At 35.8% G+C, this 21,036-nt stretch overlaps 1 protein-coding gene across 1 annotated transcript; it reads right to left on the bottom strand.

Moving 5' to 3' along the window:
- Positions 1 to 367: 367 nt before the first annotated feature.
- Positions 368 to 11,316, bottom strand: LOC129270876 (growth arrest and DNA damage-inducible protein GADD45 gamma-like). Its single transcript, XM_054908211.2, has 5 exons — positions 11,159 to 11,316; positions 8,403 to 8,513; positions 7,764 to 7,884; positions 3,754 to 3,912; positions 368 to 2,358 (listed from the first exon to the last, which is right to left on the bottom strand). Exons 1-5 carry the CDS (start codon positions 11,212 to 11,214, stop codon positions 2,260 to 2,262), a joined length of 546 nt encoding a protein of 181 aa, XP_054764186.1. The 5' UTR covers positions 11,215 to 11,316; the 3' UTR covers positions 368 to 2,259.
- Between the last annotated feature and the right edge of the window lie 9,720 nt (positions 11,317 to 21,036).

Here is a 21,036-nt window from a genome sequence, read left to right as displayed (position 1 = left end):
ACATGAATTTAGCATGAATATGATATGCTGCCCGTCTTTGACCAGTCGACACGGAACTCAGTTCTCGCCCCCATCCCCCCTCTCTCTCTCTCTCCGACGTCCGTTGGTCTCCCCCTTCTCGCAAATTATTTTTCCATTCAATATCTGCCCCCCCCATATTCTCTGCCATCCTCTTTCATAATTATATCCAATCTCTCCCATCGCCCACCCCCTTCTCTCTCTCTCCCTTCTCCATATTTTCTTTATGTTTATCTTCTCCCTCAACTCTTCTTCCTAACAATCATTTTGCTCCAACACTAATCAAACCTCGAATATTATGTTTCGACAATTCACAATACAACCATAATCATCTACACAAGATCATTCGTATGGTTTCATTCTTAATTTATTTTCTTTAAGCACATTTGCACTTTATATTGGATTCATATATACAATATTTATAAAACATTTATTGTACCGGAAGATACATATTAGTCACACACTCTATAAAGCAGTATTCTCTATAGATGATTCTAAACCTGCATGGATTAAGTTGAATACTAAATATTTGGATAAAACTCCAATACAGTATTTGAACAATGTATTAACCACAACGATTATATAATCTTATAAGATTTGTACATGTACAACATGCAATTCATGAATTTATTTACATTATAATAGATAAATATGGAGGGAAATCAAAGCTCCAACTATGTACAGAAATGCCCTTCGACCGGAATTGGTAGTACCCAGATTACCTTAACTAAAAAGCACAATACGTGTAGTTTAATGAGTTGATAAAATATGGCAAAATAAAGTCAATAATAATAATAATGGCAATAATGATGGTAGAATTCCTAATTCTTGTGATAATTTTTTAGCGTATACATTGCTACAGATCAAAACCAATTTAACATTAAGTGAATAATAATAAACCAAGAAATAACATCCATTCCCGCTGCCTCATCATTAGAGTGTCATAAATTTTCAACTTTACTTTTATCAATAAATTCAAATTTTTTTCAGCCTACTAGTCATCAACTTCAAGGCCAACTGAATGTTTTTACATTGGAGAAAACAATTAATTATTTCTTCTATCAATGATGGTTTTTTTTTAATCTAGGAAAATGAAAATAAAAACAGATTAATAAATAAAACAACTAGTATTATTTAAGAACTTAAATATATTTTCACAACTTTTTACATAATGCAAAGTTATCATCATGACATGGACCAGCCATGCTTAACATTTCATTTATCGTTAATAATTCTAACATAAGCGAAACTAAGTAATTAACAAATTCATAATAAATAGCATTGAAATATAATTATATACATGCATTTATGTGTATTACACACAAAAAATGGCATCACATATGCCTTTGTAATTAATTCTTCATGAAACCAGGACCCAATCCATTTGTAGTGTCTTATTCCTCTCACCCTCTGTCTTAGCTTAGCCACTAAAAACACACTGCTTGAGGTTCTTTTTTTACTCATTCCAATTTACACCAGGGGCGGATTCAGGATTTTCAAAGGGGGGGGCATTAACATTATGTTCAGAAAAATTTGATGACCGCCCCCCCCCAAAAAGTCTTCACTTGTGTATGCACACTTTGCATTACAAATATTTGTTCTGGCTCTCAAAGTAGGGGGGGGGTGGCATGGATGTTCACCCTGGATCCACCACTGATTTATACTTCAAATTATCATTTAGCTTGAAACATAAAATAGAATTCATGCAAGTATACATATTATTCATTTTTTTTCTTATTTCTGTTTTTTTTTATTTTCAAGTTTCTTTGTTTTCATTGTAAACTTTTTTTGGCATATACATAATATTGATATATATATAATGTATCATACTAAAACCCATTTCTTTTTTCCCCGTTTCAGCATCACGCTCATGCAATAATTATAATATACACTTTTCAGAAGATGATATCAAACGTGTTCTTCTTTGAACTATGGCACTGACAGGCAGTGATATACCATATTCCTTTATCATGTCATCACTATTATCCTTTGTGACGTCACAGTAATCGTTTATTATGACATCATGCCCTCAGGCACCAGAAATCACCTCTTGCAAAGTAGGTAAACATTCTTAATTTCTGTCAAAGTCCGTTTATCCACGCAATAGCATAGTGTCCTTGCCAGTATCATTGTAACCCATAGTTCTATGATATACTGGAGAGCTAATATCATCGATGATTTTTTTTTTTCGGTGAACTTCCGTCCAAGACCGGTCACCTTTTGATTTTGTTGACATTCAAATCAAGTTGCCAAGGTGATCTGTGGGAATGTCATGTCCTCGGCGAGATGGTCATAGAGTGAAAAAAGCGTTGTGCAAGTCGAATCCATCTTCTCTGGAAACTGTTGACAGAGAAATAAAAATGAGAAACAAAGAGCTATACGTTAGAACCATGCACCGCACAATAATGATTCATAAACGATTCTTTCGTCACATGGAACTTTATTGTAGTGTGACAACCCACTCATATAACGTCAGTGTCGTCAACAGAGCAGTGTTTTCTTTTTCAAAATGGCAAGATCCTAACTAAATGACATGCACCCCCTTTGTCCCTCGAAATTTGGCAGGCCCCCAATCCGCAAATCGGATTTGTTTTCAATTCAACAAACATTGTATCACCCATGTCATTTGAAACTATTGCTTGGAAGTCATCAATAAATATCATCGGGTTCTCCTTCATGCGGCTTGTCACCTTCATTGTACTAGATGTCATTCTACCCGACGTTTATGTTATCCACTGAAAGGAAGCCAGCCCCAAATCAATCAATCAACAGCTTAATCAGTGTACTAAGAAAATGGTCCCCCTCATTTACCATCAACGTCCTAAGCCTTCTGTAACACAGTAATCATGGCCTTGGTGGCGAATTCATAATCATACATGACTTGCTTTTCGTTTCCGAAGACAATGTAAGACGGGTATCATTTATGTATTTCCTGTTATTGAAGCCTTTGCAATTTCTTTGTTTTTCTCGGCCCTGTGTGAGTAAATTCTTATTAATCTAACGGTTTCCTTTGTACTTTATTGCGGTCATATCGCATTTCCTGCACAGTCGGAGATATATATTTATAAGGAAGTTATGAGCAAAGGATCGGCTAATGATTTTGATTGAGTCCTGTTGGTAATAAAGCGGCCTTTATTGACATAAATTAATCAGTTTAATTTGAACTTTCTAAGAATGTGGGTTTGAAAGTGGTGATAAGAATGGCGTGAATGCATAACAACTATTGTCAATGTCAATTTGAATAGTGTAGGGCTGTTATACGATACGCCAATTATATCCCGTTAATCGCACCATAGTTTTCTATCGGAAATAATTTGATCACGAACCATCGGGTTATTCTGAGAAATCACAATCCACTAAACGGGCTGTAAGCAAAGGCGTGTGAAGGATGCTAATCTCGCCTTCCCCCACAAACAGTTTCATTTTGATTTTGTTTATTGTTAGTCTGTTGCAGTTTCATATAGAGGGCTTATCACCCGCGTAGGCTTATATACATCATTTGTTTTATATCATAAATTAAATCAAAGTACTGGGCACCATTTCACAAAACTTGTTACAACAACAAAATTTTGCAATAACAGTTTAAAGCTTCTGAAATCATTCAATTTGATTGGCTGATAGTAAACTTGTGTATAGAAATTGTGGATTTGTTATTATAACAATTCTTAATGAAACGGGGCCCGATGTCTTTTGTCATTTTTTTTCTTTCAATAAATGAATTATGAACGGACTTACCTCGACAAGAACGCAAGTAAAGTCAGGTGTCCTCTGGCTGCGAGGAAGGGGCTCTGCTAGATCACTGAAATCAGCCGGAGAATCGGGTGTGGTCGGTGTACATGGAGTAAGGGGCGCCGCTCCTTCGCAGATTGTTTCTAAAGGTGCCGTGTCACCAACCTGTAAAAGAAAATAGAATAAAACAGACGAAAAATAGATGAGTGTTTGGAAACAACCCCTCACTTTTGATGACCATACGTGATGGTAACCCCATGATAACCAAGTGCCGAAGACTTAAAAGTGGAATCTTCTTGTCTTGCTGCCCTAGGTTAAGAAAGCATTATCGTTGACTGTACCTAATCATGGATTTTTTTTTAATCATCGTAGAATGTGCGAAAATTGTGAAATGATCAGATCAGCTGATTTCGGTTGATGAGCCTATTATAAACTGATCCCCACATTCTGAGTCACATCAAACAGTGTTTTTTAATATATACATATTTTTATTCATTACCTTTTAAGCCTTCCCTTTTTAATAAATATTGTCCCCCCCCCCCCCACTCCTTGCACTTGATACCTCTATAGACCTACCAATGACAGAATATTGAAACACACAGGAAAGGGAAAAGGGACTATCATCTATCAACTTGTTTTTGCAGCAATGCTGGTATACCCGGTGAACGGTCCGATTTCTCTGAAAATCTGGACTACGTGCGGGCATTAAACACTTAAAGGGGAAGTTTCTGGTAAAATAACAGAAAAAAAAATATTGCCGAAGGTTTGAGATAAATCCACCGAAGAATAGATGAGCTATTACAATTTCAATTATTTGATTTGTGACGTCATTATTTATGTGAGCAGCTTTCCGGCTACATATCGTATGGTACAGAATGTTTTTTAATGTACCTTCAGTATATCAATATAAAATCATTTTACATTCGTTCCTAAATAAAAGGAAAACAAAAATAAGTCATTACGAACCATTAAAAATAATTATGCAGTTTACATTACATAACATATGGGGCCGCTGCTCGTTTATGACGTCACAAATCCAAAACTGAATATGTTAATAACTTCCTAAATCTTTAATGGGTTTTCCTCAAACCTTAAGTCCTTAACCAATATTTTTGATTATTTTTTCTGCTATTTTTACAACAAAAAAATTCCTCAGCTAGGGTGAACTTCACCTTTAAGCGTTTGCCGACGTCCTGCTCTAGCCTACTTCCACATCATAAAAAGTTTATTTTTTATCATACCAGTAAGCACACACAAGCAACAATATAGACAAGACAGAACAAGGACCGAAAAAGTAGGTCCATGGTAATTCAAAACACAGGGATAAGATCACATGACGAGGAACTTGTCTACTGCAATACAAGAGGAAGGACACAACCAAGTAAACAAGAAGAAAACATTTGCCCGGGCATTTTGTGCGAAAAAATACGGGACTGTCCCCAAATTCCACGCTCTTCACTGTTGTGAATCCGATGGTTTTGATGATACTGTAGGCCCTACTGAGTGAAGATTTTAACTGCATGGCAATTTTTTTAGTCTCATGTGTTTGTTATTTTAATATACAAAAGTTGCACCGGGAATGTTTGCTCTGGTATGAGCACATTTATTTGTAGTAGATACATGCATGCCAAATTATTTTAAAAAATTGGTTACATTGAAGTTATCTCTTCTTTTTATGTTTCCTTTTGGCGATCCAGAATTTGTTCTAAATAATCTTGTTCCGGAGAGGCATGTTTTGCCACTAAGAATGCTAATTAGTCGGGAACTATATAAGCCGTTTCCAACATATTGTTTGCTATATGAACATCATTACCAACTTCAAGCGAAATGCTTTTCACAAGCGACGACATTCTAGGAAAAAATGATGTGTGATGCATTTTATCTCCCCTTCTTGCTCTCTGCAATAAAGCAGATCGAACCTAGTCTCTATCTTAAGTCTCACTTCTTCTGCTGACATTTTCCCTCTATACACAATCATACAGGCCTTACAACTCCTGAGTTTTTAATAAAGAATGATTTACTAGTATACATTGCAGAAATTCTGACCGTTTAAAGTTTGATAAGCAATAAAGATAAGCAATTATATCGGACAAGTAACTGGTTTATTAAAAAAAAAAACTTAAAGGGGCTGAATTACATTCGGAGCCGCATCTAAAAGGGGCTAAAAGGTCATGTTCACGGAGGATTTCACGGATGCACTTTGAGCTAACCTGTTATCCGAGATATTCGATAGCCCTGATCAGTTGAACCCCATCCGTTACGAGATGTGCACGAATTTCCTACCAGTTTTTATCACATGATCCAATTCCTCCTGGATTCTGGGAAATGGCGCCCATTGATAACCCATTAGAAAACAAGAGATACCTCTTTCCTTTGCATCGTTCCGATGTAAGACCAGGCAATACTACCACCTGAGCATCGCTGGAAAGGGTCAAAGGCCTCAAAGGCCCCCTGACTCGATTTCACAAAGACGGCATCTCCTCAATTTCTATCTAAAATTTGAGGAAATTGGGGAATATGGTATCAGATTTTACTGCAAAGACAAAACAAGGAACTTTCTCTTTCCTCTGAAAGGCAAACAGATTTCCAATATAAGATTGGGAGAAAGGTCATGACAGGTTAACTCGTCTCATAAACTATACAAAGAGCTGTTTATAAACTAAAAACCTTTTTAATCTTCTTTGTAAACAAGCCCGGTCTGTACCGGGCTTCTGCATTGAGTTCTTAGAATATGCCTACTGTCAATTTTTTTCTAGATAGTTATTCCCAAGGCATCGGTCAGAGACCCCAAACAAAACAAAGATCTTAAAGAAGATCAAATGATACTTCAAGAACCATGAACAGGTTGAACACACTTCCACCGATAGCACAAAGAGATAGGTGCCGTTATTCTATAGTACAAAGGTCTTTGTCTGCGCAAAGAAAATGCATTTCACTATGTGAGAAGAGAGCGAAGTCGAGATATAGGCAAACAATACAGGTATGCAAAGGAATGGATACCGAACAAAGACATTCTTCCGCCTTTGGAAATCTGGAATTAACCGCCCAGGACACAGGTACAGTAAAATTGAATTATTCGAAAGGAAAGCTGGAACAATAATGAAATAGCAACAAGATGAAAGAGGAATTGGATCAAAGTGGACCAAGTTTACTTCTACATTCCACAAGACAAATGGTGGAAAAGGAAAGTAACGTCGGGTCTACACATAAGAAAAGAGGTGGCACTGGTGGAAGAGAAATAATAATTCGACTTCGTCATGATCATAAAATTGTTAAAAAATGATGATCATAACCATGAGATGACTTATAATCAACAAAGAAATATTTAAATTATATCACATAAAAATATTCTCCCCTCCATCTTCTCTCATCTCTCTCTCTCTCTCTCTCTCTCTCTCTCAAACACACACACACAGGGAGACCTCAACAACCGGCATCAAATCAGGGTTATCTGTACTTCAAATTCCAGCTAATACAAGGGAAAACCAAACCACTCGCAACTTCCTCATATAGCACGTTATCATGGTTATCTGAACTTCTATATGTCCTAATTCATTCTACGACGATAAGTGTAACAATCCTGATATTTGCACAGTCATTGTTCCATGATTATTTTGTGTTCTCTTACCCAATTCCACTTTGTTTCTGGTTTTAACTGGAAAGTGCAAGGTTCTTGATAGGTTTATCCCTAATTCATTGTCATCATATTTTTGGTTATCTTGGTTGCAGGGTTCAATGTCCAACAGTATAATTTCAACATTTGCGCTTTTGTGCATTATGTGTATATTTTTTTTTATACAGGGCATTGACTATTGACCAATAACAAAGAACCGTTAGAAACGGACAAGTTTTATACTTGCCCCCCCCCCCCTCCTCCCTTTCACTTATATACCCCCGATAGACGATTACCACGTTTTACTAAACTGTCTTGAAACTAGCAAAAATACATAACATAAAATCATTAATACAGCATTAAAAAATCACATGACAAAAATAAATTTTTGAACAGTTCTTACCTTGAATAATCTGATCTGGTTTTCACTGCAGAATGCTTCTAACAAAGCAAAGTGTAGCTGATGAGCCACGTCCACGATACCAAGGTCTGCGTGGATGCATAGCATTACCCTCTCTGGTGATCTGTGGGGTGGAAAGAAGAAAAAAAAACATACATTTTAGAAATAATAATCTATTTCAAGCAGAAGTACTCAGTCTCAGAACTGGTCCAGAAATTTAGCTTCTTATGAATAGTATACAACGATGAAGTGTTATTAGCTTGGAATGATTTGTCAAGTCCGATAGTACAAAAAAAAATAAAACTGCATGCCCCCATCCCCCCCTCCACAAACACAATTAATACAGAATAAATTTTAAAAATACAAACGCATGTAATAATATTATTTTGAGGGTGGGGAATGTTAGTTCTCCAGCAAGGTATCGGCCTACTTTTCACATTTAATCAAAACTTTTTACAAATTTTCAAACTTAGTATTCAATCTGACCTTTTCTTGATTATCATTGTTTTACAGACTGGTGAAACACATTATTTTTGTCTTAATGTCATCTGATCTTTACAATAGAAATTCAACTTCTCAAAGGCATTGTGGTTATCAATAAATCTATTATTATTATTATTCACCAACATAAATTATACTTACGTTTCTAGTTTTCTTGCTGCTTGATAAACCCCACAGGTTAATCTATTCTCCATCTTTGCTCGAATCAATACCTCTCGCAAGGCATAACCGGCTTCCATCACCGCATCATCTCTGAAATAGAAAAAAAGAGAAAAACAAAAAGGGCATGATTATTATAATCAATTAGTCATAAAGGCATATTAAAACGAAGAATGATGATGACGGACTGAGAAAAAAAAGCTGACGGACTGAAAAACAAGTTTGAAAAACATTTATGTAACCAAACACCTTTTCAAGAAAAAAAATCCCAGGGATATATCAACTCCTTGATGATCACAAAACAAAGAAAAACACAAAAATCAAACAAAATTAATGAATAAAAAACACCCAATCAAAAAAGGAAAAAATCATTTTGACACACTTTCCATAATGGAGGCCATGTCATAATACAAGTCTATATATACACTGTAAAAACGCTGTTTGAAATTTAAGTACGTTGTTTAAACCCGTCACTCTAACAACTACCATTTTAAACAACTGTTAATACTTTTTCAACAAGTTGTTTGAAAAGTTAAAACAATTACAAAAATGTTTAAACTTTGTTATTTTTACTGTGTAATATACTATAAGGAAAGACGCCAGAATGGGTCTATAAAGAAAACAAATAAAACGATGATTAAGACATTGAAATACATTACGATTTTACATATTCTTATCACAGGGATAGCCTAGAGAATATACACTTGCGTGGGATAACCATTAATTTTTGTTCGTGGTTGCTATCATTTGCCATAAAAGGGATTATTGAGATTTGAGACGAAGAAAAGGGCCGATAGGACGTGATATGAGGTGGGAGCTACAAAAACCGGCAATGACTAGTTATTTCCTGCATACTACTATGAGGTAGTCAAAAGGTAAAGGTAGTATGATGAACCCGATGATGAATAGGATTTAGTGTCCTCTGAACGTAGGAAAATAACCGAGGAAAATAAACAAAGACACAAAGTATAATATAAATGCCACTTTCAGCACTGACAGGGTTGTTTTATGGTTCAATGACGACAATGACGTAAATTTAATGGTACATGGTACGATATGTTACAAAGCGTTCCACCAATATTTTTCCCTCTCTTTTGTGTTGCAGAGACGGCTCACGAGTGTATGAGCACGTAGCTAGGATCCATGGTATGAGCATAAACACAATCGCAAATTTCAAACCTTACTGGAAATTAATATCCGCATAGCTAGGCTTCCAGTGGAAAATCACTATTCCCCAACAGAGTGACAATAGGACCTTCTAAATTAAATAGAGGTTTACTTTTGCTCGTCTGGAAAATTACAAGAAGTAGAATGATAGTATAGTAAATTTCACATCGCTTTGAGTGGTATTTTCTTGTTTGAGAACATAAATTACCCATTAAAAATTGCGCAGAATTATACGCACATAAACTCTATTTTGCTTTATAATTATTATACACCAGCTTTACGCACAGAAAAGTTCCCCCCCTCACTTTATAGTGGGCCTATTTTTATGTTTTTTTTCTTTAATCCAGTTATCACAATTATTAGTGAGATAAAACCGACTTAAGAATCCATGGAAAAAATACAATACACTACTATAAGTTCAGGAAACGTAATGGAAAATGAAACCATTACTATCGGATCAGACGATAAAGAGGCATGTATTGGCATGTCAACTATGTGGATTGCGGTTAGGCGAGTCGCGTGGCAGTGGCAGGCGGTGGGCAAAGTGCCGCTACCCCGTTTCTACGTCACATCAAACATCCGGACGGAAAACCTTTTTTACTTTTCAATATTTGTAATTGTAATCAAACTTCCGATTAAAGTGAAACTAAACGCAATACACAATGTAGATTTATCAGTCAAAATTCCAAAGCATGCATATAGTTTCAATCTAAATAAGCTAAAAGAAATTCGATTTCGAGCTGTAAAAAATAAAAATAAAATCAGCAAGTGATGTACACATTTACTGCTAGTGATCATGGTTCCGACTAGAGATAGCATGTTAGCAGGGGCGGATCCAGGATTTTCCGGGGGGGGGGGCACATTTTCCCGAGGAAGAATTTGACAAGCAACAAAATTAATAAATCTGACAAAATAATAATAAAAAGGTTTTCAACCTAAAATAATGACATTTCGTCCACACAAAAAAATTACAAGCAAGAAAAGAGTCTTCACTTTCAAAAGGGAGGGCACACTTAACTGTGCCTCTCAGGGGGGGGGGGCGACTTTGCCCCCCCCCCCCTGGATCCGCCAGTGCATGGTAGTATATAACTTTAATGGGTCTATCTATTGCATAAAATAACGAATATAAAAATTCAGGCATATACTGCATAATTATATAATCTGCTGACAAAAATCTGAAATAAAAAATGAATATTTGATATAGTATCTGCATCCCGGATCTGCATGTACTTTTACTGTTTCATCATTTTGACATGCATAAACGGGGCATAAACCCTAGCAAACTTAATTCCCCATCCAAACGAGGCCGTGGCCTATAACTAGGTTCACAATCACATGATCATAAGTCATAACAATTCACTGGTTAGACCACGCCGAGAAACCATTTCAACGAGTGATGCAATACCCCGAAAGAATGGGTTTCCCTTGCATTGTATTGCAGCATTCGATGAGATCACAAGGTAATCACACCACCGAGGCCGAGCGAGAGATTCTCTACACACAATAAGTTAATAACGCACTAGAATATACAACAATCAAACATGAAAATATTGATGAATTTCTGAACCCACCCAATAAAATCACCATCAATGTCGTGGTATGGCAGCTCTGTTTCCCCAAGAGTCATCTTGATATTGAAATGTGAAATAATCCTGAATATAAAGCTCAATCACTGTCTGACAAAAAATAATACACGTCCGTCGTCTGCTCAGGATGGTAACCAACTGACTTGTACATGCGAAATCGACCCAGCGACGTGGAATTTACGTTCTGTGGAATTTGTGACGTGTTCCTATTAGTATTAGGGGATTTCCCTGTATCGCTGCTGGAAAAAAACGTGAGTCAGTGGAAATTGGCAAATCACCGCACGACTTCAAGGAGATGTTATGAATAAACATGAGCGGAATCGCGCCTATTCACCGGACTAGTTGACTATGTTATAGGGGTGTATCGACTGCCCTCAACACGTCCCAACTTGTAAACAGCTACTAGTCAACTATACAGTGCGTATAAAAAAAAAACGGGACAGATTAAAAAATCTATACAAATTTTGTTTCAAATTATGATCCCTATATTTTGGTGTCAATAGGTGCTCTGAAGTAGTATCCTTCAAATGCCATTAAAATAATTTAGTTTCGTTCATGCTTGAGCGAACACGGGATGTTTTTGTCTGGGAGTAAAAAGGAGGCTTGCGCCAAAATGGCATAAAATATTAAATATGATGGTTGGACTTCTTGCTAATCAGCAGACTTCCTCTTAACCTGTTCATTATCTTTGCCATAATTTTCGAATTATGCGGTCAAAATTCATTTCCAAATCTACTTATTTGCTTGAATTGTTATGTTGTTCCTTTTTAATATGTTCTCTTTTAGCTTTTAATATTCCTTCTTTAGGCAAGAACAATTTTTTTTAAACCGAAGTATGGGAGAGCGTGTTTTTTTCTTCAAATCCTTTGATTGTGTGCTATAGGTTATGGTTCCTTTGAACATGGGCAAACTGATGGATGGGGGCTTGGGGTGCTCCCCCCCCCCCCCCAAAAAAAAAAAAAAAAAAAAAAAAATCATGACCAAGAAAAAAAAGTGGAAAGGAAAATAACAAAAAACATAGAAAGTGAAATATGATATCATTTTCTGAATATGATGTCAAAATCACAAAATTGTATATTTTAATAAAAAAGTGGAAATTTTTGCTTGATGGCTTCACAACTTTTTAATACATTTTACCTGATCTGCCATATCCATGATATCTTGCTCCTTCAAAACTGACTCAATACATCATTGCCGTTGAAAGACATGAATCCTTTCCTGTTTGTCCTGTCAAGCACATAAACTTGGTGAAGAATTCAATAACCCCTTGAAAATAGGATTCATGTCTTTTATAGGTACCATAACATAATTTGTTTCACACAATAACGGGATTAGAACAATTACAAATTCTCCCAATTAATAATGCAAATCTTCTTACTTGAATGGGTTGACAAAAAGTGTTATTTTTTACTTATGAAGGAAAATTCAAAGGTAAAAAGAAGTTTAAATGAAAAACAAAATAATTCAGGTAAATAAATAAATTTGTAAGCGAAATTTGACAGCATAATTTAAAATTTTTGGCAAAGACAATGAAAAGATTAAGAGGAAGTCTGCTGATTAGGCAAAAGTCTAATCATCAAATTACTCATTTCTGCCATTTTGGCGCAAGCCTCTTTTTGAACCCCCGACAAAAACGTCCCATGTTCGCTCAAGTATGAACAAAGTTTATTTTTTTTAATGGCATTTCAAAGATAACATCTCAGAGCATCTATTAACATCAAAATATAGATATAATAATTTGAAACAAATTTTTTATAGACTTGAAAACGGTATCAGGACAACTACCCCCTGGACAATCACCCCCCGGACAACTACCCCCCGGACAATTACCCCCCGAGGACAATTACCCCCCGGACAATTACCCCCCGGACAATTACCCCCTGAGGACAACTACCCCCCGAGGACAATTACCCCCCGGACAATTACCCCCCGGACAATTACCCCCCGGACAATTACCCCCCGGACAACTACCCCCGGACAATTACCCCCGGACAATTACCCCCCCGGACAACTACCCCCCGGACAATTACCCCCCGGACAATTACCCCCCGGACAACTACCCCCCGGACAATTACCCCCCGGACAACTACCCCCCCGGACAAATATATCAAGCTTTCATTAATTTTAAATTTACAAATTGATTTTTCAAGTGCTCTGTAAAATGTCCGTTTTATGGTCTAAATATTAATATTTTTAGCTCACGCTGCTCGGTCGCATTATTTGATTTGCATAGGCCTACTTCTTTATAAATTCTTACAAACCGTCCTTAAAATGCACCTTAAACGAATTGTATACTATCATGACTGCCAATTTGTATAGAAAAAACACTGTATTTGATTATGTCATATTGTTTACAATTTAGTAAATTTTGTACTTAATTTCCTTCTTTAATGTTTAATTGCTTTCACCCAAGAATAATACACACAAAAACACCTTTGTAAGTTACAAGGTGTTCTTGTGTGTATTATCTTTGCATAAAGTTTTTTAGCTTACTGTATTAATAAAGCCACATCTTAATCTGGAATGTGCACCAATTGGTTCATAATTCTTAGCTTCTTGTTAGTTGAACTGTTTTAAAATAACAGATTTATAGGTCTACTTGACAGTGTTAGTGTTGATAGTTGCGTTATCGACTTTCAATATTTCCACCTATTAAGGTGTCTTTTTTACGTTTTATCTATTTGCCTGATTTCATTCCTGAAATTAATCCCAAAATAGATATTTTAAAAAATCAGATCAGTTTGAATCAGAGATATTCAGCATTTGTGATTATTATGACTAATCGTGTTCAATTGTTCTATGAAAACTTAGAATGAGGGCCAGTTTACAAATTTTCTGATGTATATATGCATAGCCAAACGGGAGGTTTCGGGTGCAAGCCCTCCCCCCCCCCATTTTTCATGATGCAGAAGGCGCCGCTAAACAAAAACAAAAAAGGAAAAAAGAAGAAAGTGAGAGAACAGGAGAAAGAGCAATATAAAAGAGAAAGAAAAAGTTATTAACGTAAGATAAAGTAGAAAATATTTCGGAAACCTGTGCCACCGACCAAAACTTACAATGGGTCCCGCTTAATTCTAAAATTGATGCTGGAGAGAAAGGGGGATTTTCTGAAGGTAATTATCCGGGGGTAGTTGTCCGGGGGGTAGTTGTCCGGGGGGTAGTTGTCCAGGGGGTAATTGTCCGGGGGGTAATTGTCCGGGGGTAATTGTCCGGGGGGTAGTTGTCCGGGGGGTAATTGTCCGGGGGGTAATTGTCCTCGGGGGGTAGTTGTCCTCGGGGGGTAATTGTCCGGGGGTAATTGTCCGGGGGGTAATTGTCCTCGGGGGGTAATTGTCCGGGGGGTAGTTGTCCGGGGGGTGATTGTCCAGGGGGTAGTTGTCCTAGAACCCTTGAAAACTGTCCCGGTTTTTTTATACGCACTGTATAGCAATGCTGTAGAATGAATGGAGCTAAAACTGTCATATGTCTCACACATGTCTCCCCTATCCTGTATGTTTGGTTTGATCAGGGAATAGAATGGGCAGGGAATTAAAAGGATTGACATCAAAAGAAATTTATTACCATTTTTGTCTATTAGTAATGCTACTGAGTTACAGAATTCTAAATGATGATATATTTATATCCCGGACATTTTATAGGGCTAGGCCATATCTTCAAAAACTTCAAATATTATTTTCACCCTATAAAGGGATGCTCCATGCTGAAAATATTTATATCTCGATAAAAGGAGTAGAATTCACAGAGCAAAGTGCTGAAAATTCGATCAAAATCGGATAACAAATAACAAAGTTATTGACTTTTAAAGATTTGCATAATTCCGGTGAAACAATACTTCTAGGCAAGTCTTCATGAATATTCATTAGGTGGGCTGATGATGTCATATCCCCACTTGTTCTTTTGTATTTTATTATATGAAATTAATAGGTTTATTCAAAAAATTTCTACCAAGAACTAAAACAATTGGATTGACAGCTGATTAAGCGCATTAGTTATTTCTCGCTGCAACTTATTTCATCATAATGGAGACACATCATTTACACATTTATAAAATAATGAAACAATAATTATGATTTCATGTAAAAACATCAGAAAAAGAAAAGTGGGGATGTGACATCATCAGCCAACCTAATGAATATTCATGAAGACAGACATGCCGAGAACTGTTTCACCGGAATGATTAAAATTAAATAACTTATCAGATTTTAATGAAATTTTCAGTATTTTGCTCTGTGAATTTTACTCTATTTATTTAGATATAAATATATTCAGCCTGGAGCATCCCTTTAATTGAGCTACATGAGACGTGAAAATTTTGTTTTCATTACATGCACATTAAATGCCTTGCTCACACGCCTACCATTGGATGCAGTAGGTTGTAGTATAAGCCTACACCTATACAACATTCTACCATGTCTACGAAGTACAGCCATTGATCGGTGCAATGCCTAAAGTGAACCGTTTCACCATTTTAAAATTTCATATTTGATTGCAAAGCATCGGTTGGTTTGACAGGCTTATACATGATTTAAGGTGGCCGAAATAGTTAACCAAAGTATGACATTTTATAGTGGTCACTTATAGTTTTTCAGATTTCACCTCTTCATATACCTCGGCCTATAATAATGTGTTCAGTAGGCCTATATATATGTTGTCATTCTTTGAGGTTAATTTATAATTTATTATAATTCTCTATCATTGTTCATTTTCCTTCATCCATATTCCTCTTGCTTTTCTGTTCGAAAAAGTGATACCAAACCAGGATCGCATACATTCGTAATTCCGAAGTTTCGTTATTCCGAAGGTTCGGATATTCCGAAGGTTCGTTATTCCGAAGGTTCGTATTTCCGAAGGTTCGTAATTCCGAAGGTTCGTTAGTCCGGAAACGAAATGAGGTTCGTAATTCCATGGACCTATAGGTCCATGGTAATTCCGAAGGTTCGTTAGTCCGAAAACTAATGATCAACGAGCCTTATTTCGTTTTCGGACTAACGAACCTTCGGAACATCGAACCTTATTTCGTTTTCGGATTATCGAACCTTCGGAATAACGAACCTTCGGAATAACGCCACAAATGTACGGATTAACGAACCCTTTTACGTTTTCGGATTAACGAACATCGAGGTATAGGCAATTTACGTGTTTCGGAATTACGAACCTTCGGAACAGGGGCGTAGACAACGGGGGGGATGAGGGGGATGCATCCCCCCCCACCTCACAAGGTGGGGGGGGGATGGCATGTACAATCATCCCCCCAGGTTTTGGGGAATGATATTTGGTTACTTAATAAGTCATAATGATGATAATAATAGTAATAATAATAATGATAACAATTATAATATTAATAATAATAATAATTATGATGATGATAATAATAATCCTCATCATTATTGTAATTGTGTTTATTGTTATTAGCCGCATTCATACGGTGAAAGCCAATTCAGACGGTAAAAAAAAAGAAAATCTTACAAGTATTTACTGGGCAGGAACGAAAAGAGGCGCAAGATATTTGGTTTCTAAGACACAAATTTGCAAGACTACAAAAGTAAAACTGACTAAGAGACCGATATGTTTGTTTGTTGAGCAGTCAGACGGCAGGTCCCAAGAAAGTGGCTTCTTTCATCCAAGTGATATTCATGACTTGAGATGTTTTGCATATTTAATGAGCCTGATGCGGACCAAAACACCTCTTTTCATTCGGTCATTGCTGCTATAATTGTGCATCGAATTTCATGAATTTGGTGTCATTGTAAAGAAGAAGAATCATTCTTTCAGGTCATGTGTTTGAATTTATTCAAAGATTTTGTAATATAGGTTAATATTTGGATCTAAAATATGCTACAAAATAATTATTTTCACCTGACAAAAGCTGCTATTTTCACACTTTATTTTTGTTTGAGCCCAAATGATTTTTATATCATGACAAAGCTGAATATGTATGCTTTAAAATGATATAGGTTTCAAAATAAGAATAGGTTTAATCGGGTCAAGATCACACTTTTCATTTGCCAAGTACATAAAGCAGCTTGAAAACAAGAATACTGCACTCTGATTGGTCAAAGAGACCACACAGTGGCAAATTCCAACGGTTCCAGTGCCTGTGTTCATGGGAAGGTCACACTTCCCATGTGGTAATCTCCTCAAATACCCCGCGCCTGTTGTTCTGTGAACCTTATCCAGCCAATCAGAACTCTTGATTTCATGCAAGTACAAAATTTCAGAAATCTCGTCTTGTACCTTGGTGGGAAAAGTGTGATCTTGACCCGATTAAAAGGTGCCGCATATCAAGAGTGGCATTGTGAGAAAGTACAGAAGTTCAGCTTTATGGTGATATAGATATCATTGAGGCTCAAAATAAAAAGTTTTGCACAATTTGCAAAAGAAAACAGAAGAAGAAAATTGAGTTTTGAGGCACATTTTCAGGCCAGAAATTTACTTTTTTAACGAAATATTGTATACAAAATAAATGACCAATATGAAAGAGTAACATTTACTCTATCTGATGGTGCAATAATATTTCATTTAACTTGAGGTTAAAACAGGTAAATTCTTAGAGAAAGAAAATCTCACGAATCACGAGATTTTGCAAGGAGGAGGATTCAGCCACGAGATGATTTGGATGAATCTGGCCTTTTTGCTCATTAGCATAGGGACCTGCGGTCTGACTGTGAGCCATGAATGCTCCTTAAGTAAGTTTACCAACTTATACCGCATGTCTCTATTATCTGATTACCAACTGTTAATCAAGCTGTTTTTGGTATGGGAATGAAGCAACAACTTTTTTCTTTTCATCGAGACTACTTTTCAGGCACGAACCGAGTACTAGCAATACCTTCTCATATATGATATGTATTATATTTATTTATTTATTTATTAGTTTATATCAGATTATATTACAGGTATATGATATTTATACATATATATATATATATACATTATATGCATTTATTTATTTATTTATTTATATATTTATATACACGTTATTTTCTCAAGTCGGTTTTTATTGAAATACATGTGTGGTCTGGCCCACTCGTGTTATAGGCATTATACATTGTGTGCAAAATGCATCAGCGCAATCTAAAACAGAATAGAAAATGAATGTGATACAACAGTATACATAATAATTCGTGACAGAGAGTACCATACTACTATCTTTATAACAAGTATTATTCAAACAAACATATATAATTATGTATAATCATGAATTGTTCAACTTCATGCTCCCACTATATGACTATTGTTACACTAATACTGATATCAGGACTGACTGGTATACATTAGTTTGTTGTTAAGCTTGCAGCAGCTACATCTTTTCTGTATTGTTAACTATTTATTTATTTTTGTTTTATTTAAGATGCACTTTGTTTTGTATTCATTTAAAGTATGTTGATTGATGCATGAAGACATAAGTTTGAAATGTTTAAAGAAGTTTGTTTCATGTAAAGCGCAGTGTGAATTTACCCTGTCTTGAAATGCGAGATAAAAGGAACCTATTAGTATTAGCATTATTATTTGTATTAGTATTATTTTTTATTTGTATTATTATTATTATTATTATTATTATTATTATTATTATTATTATTATTATTATTATTATTACTATTATAAGACTGAGATCAAATAGAAGTAAATAATGCCCTAATTTGAAACGATGCAATGCCGTTATGGTTCCGATTTCTTCACAAACTTACAGAGCAGTATTGTTACTCCATGGATCATAGTGATACTGTTTATGTTTTTTGTATCTGTATGTTAATGAGCCGCCAGCCAATATCCATCTATGGATACTATGCCTGTTTCTTTGAGGTAAAAAAAAGCATAGTATGTACGTATTCATTATGCTTTATAATGAACAGACATATTGTTATTTGTTTGTTGTTTATGTGTTCTATTCACAAATGGCCACAGAGGCTGTTTTCATTCATAACCACATACCCATATCAAGACAACAAAGACTATACCTGCGTGTACACAGTTGACATTGGTTTTTTTTCTGAAGAGGTGTAACAGCAAAATTCACAGAGATAAATAAATACGTAGTGTGGTTCAATATGCAATACTATGTGTCAGTCCATTCTGTATTCGTACGCGCTGCCACGGTGTGTAGATCTTGTCGATGTATGTCTGTCCATTCAAGGCGACGTAGTATGTGTGTGGTGTGCGCACTGTGTGTGTGTGGGGGGGTGAGTATGTGTGTGTGTGCGTGCGCGCTTGTGTGTGTTATTTTACCTCATTAAGTATGCATCAGATTGCACGATTTCAAGTTCAAAATTGCAAAAGCTCCCTACCGTGGGAGGGGGGACACCCGGCCCCTCCCACACCCTCCCCCCGCTCGGTCGCTTCGCTCCCTCGCTCGGGCGCTTCGCGCCCTCACTAGCGTTGGCAGCCCAGTCATCCCCCCCAGGTGTACGAACCTGTCTACGCCACTGCTTCGGAATTACGAAGTGTAACCTACTAGGATAGACCTGAGCCTCCAGCCCTGTACATGTTATGGGCCTACATTTTCCCCTGTTCGTATCATGCCTGGATAATTGTTTATTTTTTTATTTTTAATCAAGATTTTGCCTTTGGGGTTGCTTGACTATTTTTATTTCTAATATCGTCTTAATAACCTAATATGACTCTTGTAGTTTGTTACTAATTTGGTTTGATTCACTTGAATAACAATGAAAAAATCATAACTGATATTCTTTTATGGATTTTATCAAATTTCTGCTGTTCTTATTTATCGCCTGGTTGAAAAACCCCATTCTAAAATGAGATATACTAATACTACACTGTAAAAGAAAACTCTCTGAATTAGTAAACACTTAATGTATGTAAGTATTTATTATTTGTAATTATTTCTCGATTTTTCAGTAGTTTAACTTGTCTTTTAATTTAGTTGATTTACTTGATTTATTTGGATTCAATTTACATTTACGAAAATTCACGTATTGCTAGCTTGCTTCGATTAATTAAATCTAACTCCAATTAGCATGATTAAACAAAAATAATTATTACTGATAAAAATCATAAAATCGTGTTGAATGTAATATTTTTCAATTAACGCCTTATTTAAACAATACCTGAATAGTCATTAAGAGCAAATAAATGTTAAAATATCTAAATAAGTGTCATAGGCCTATCTATTTGTGTTTGAAATTGTTTTGAATTACGGTTTGCAAAATATTTTATTCTTTTGTTGAATCAAAGAAAGAGCCACATTGAATATATAGTCACTCATCAGAAAATTTCGGATTTCTTTTAATAGGTTTTTCGGAAAATGCTAATATCATTCTCACTGTTTCATTTGTTAGGATGAAGCGGTCGCGTACAAATATAAATGTCAGTACCTATCATGTATAGAGGTAGGTGGGGGTAGGCCTAAGTGACAATACATAAAGCCTAATATATGCATAAAAGATGTTTATAAGATGAAAATGATGCCACTGAAAGTGGGACGATGGGGGAGCGGACTTTTGAAGTCACGAAAGTCCACTCCCCCATTTTTTTTTTAATGAAAAGCATTTCAGTGATTGTTTAACTTATATAAATTAAGTTGTTGTAACTTATTTTACTTGATTAAAAGGGATGCAAAGAAAATAAGTAAATTTTACAAAAAAACTGCCAAACTTATAAATACTTGAAAAATTAAGGCATTTTTTTTTTGCCTCAAATTTTATTGGGTAATTTTTAATATATTTTTTTACAGTGTAGTAGACAATGGCGACACCGAGTCGCGTAAAATGGCTGATTGCCAAAAATGCCAATGAAACCAACAAAAGAAGCAGAACATAACAGATATTACGACTAATAAAATGAAAGAGAAGAGAAAAAAGAATACAAAGAACGACAACTTTTAACATTACAATTACGGCGCCATC

Source organism: Lytechinus pictus, chromosome 11, assembly GCF_037042905.1.
Source record: "Lytechinus pictus isolate F3 Inbred chromosome 11, Lp3.0, whole genome shotgun sequence".
NCBI classification, from domain to species: Eukaryota; Metazoa; Echinodermata; class Echinoidea; order Temnopleuroida; family Toxopneustidae; genus Lytechinus; species Lytechinus pictus.
The sequence above is the reverse complement of the archived record's forward strand: the minus strand, read 5'-3'. Positions and strand labels throughout refer to the sequence as shown.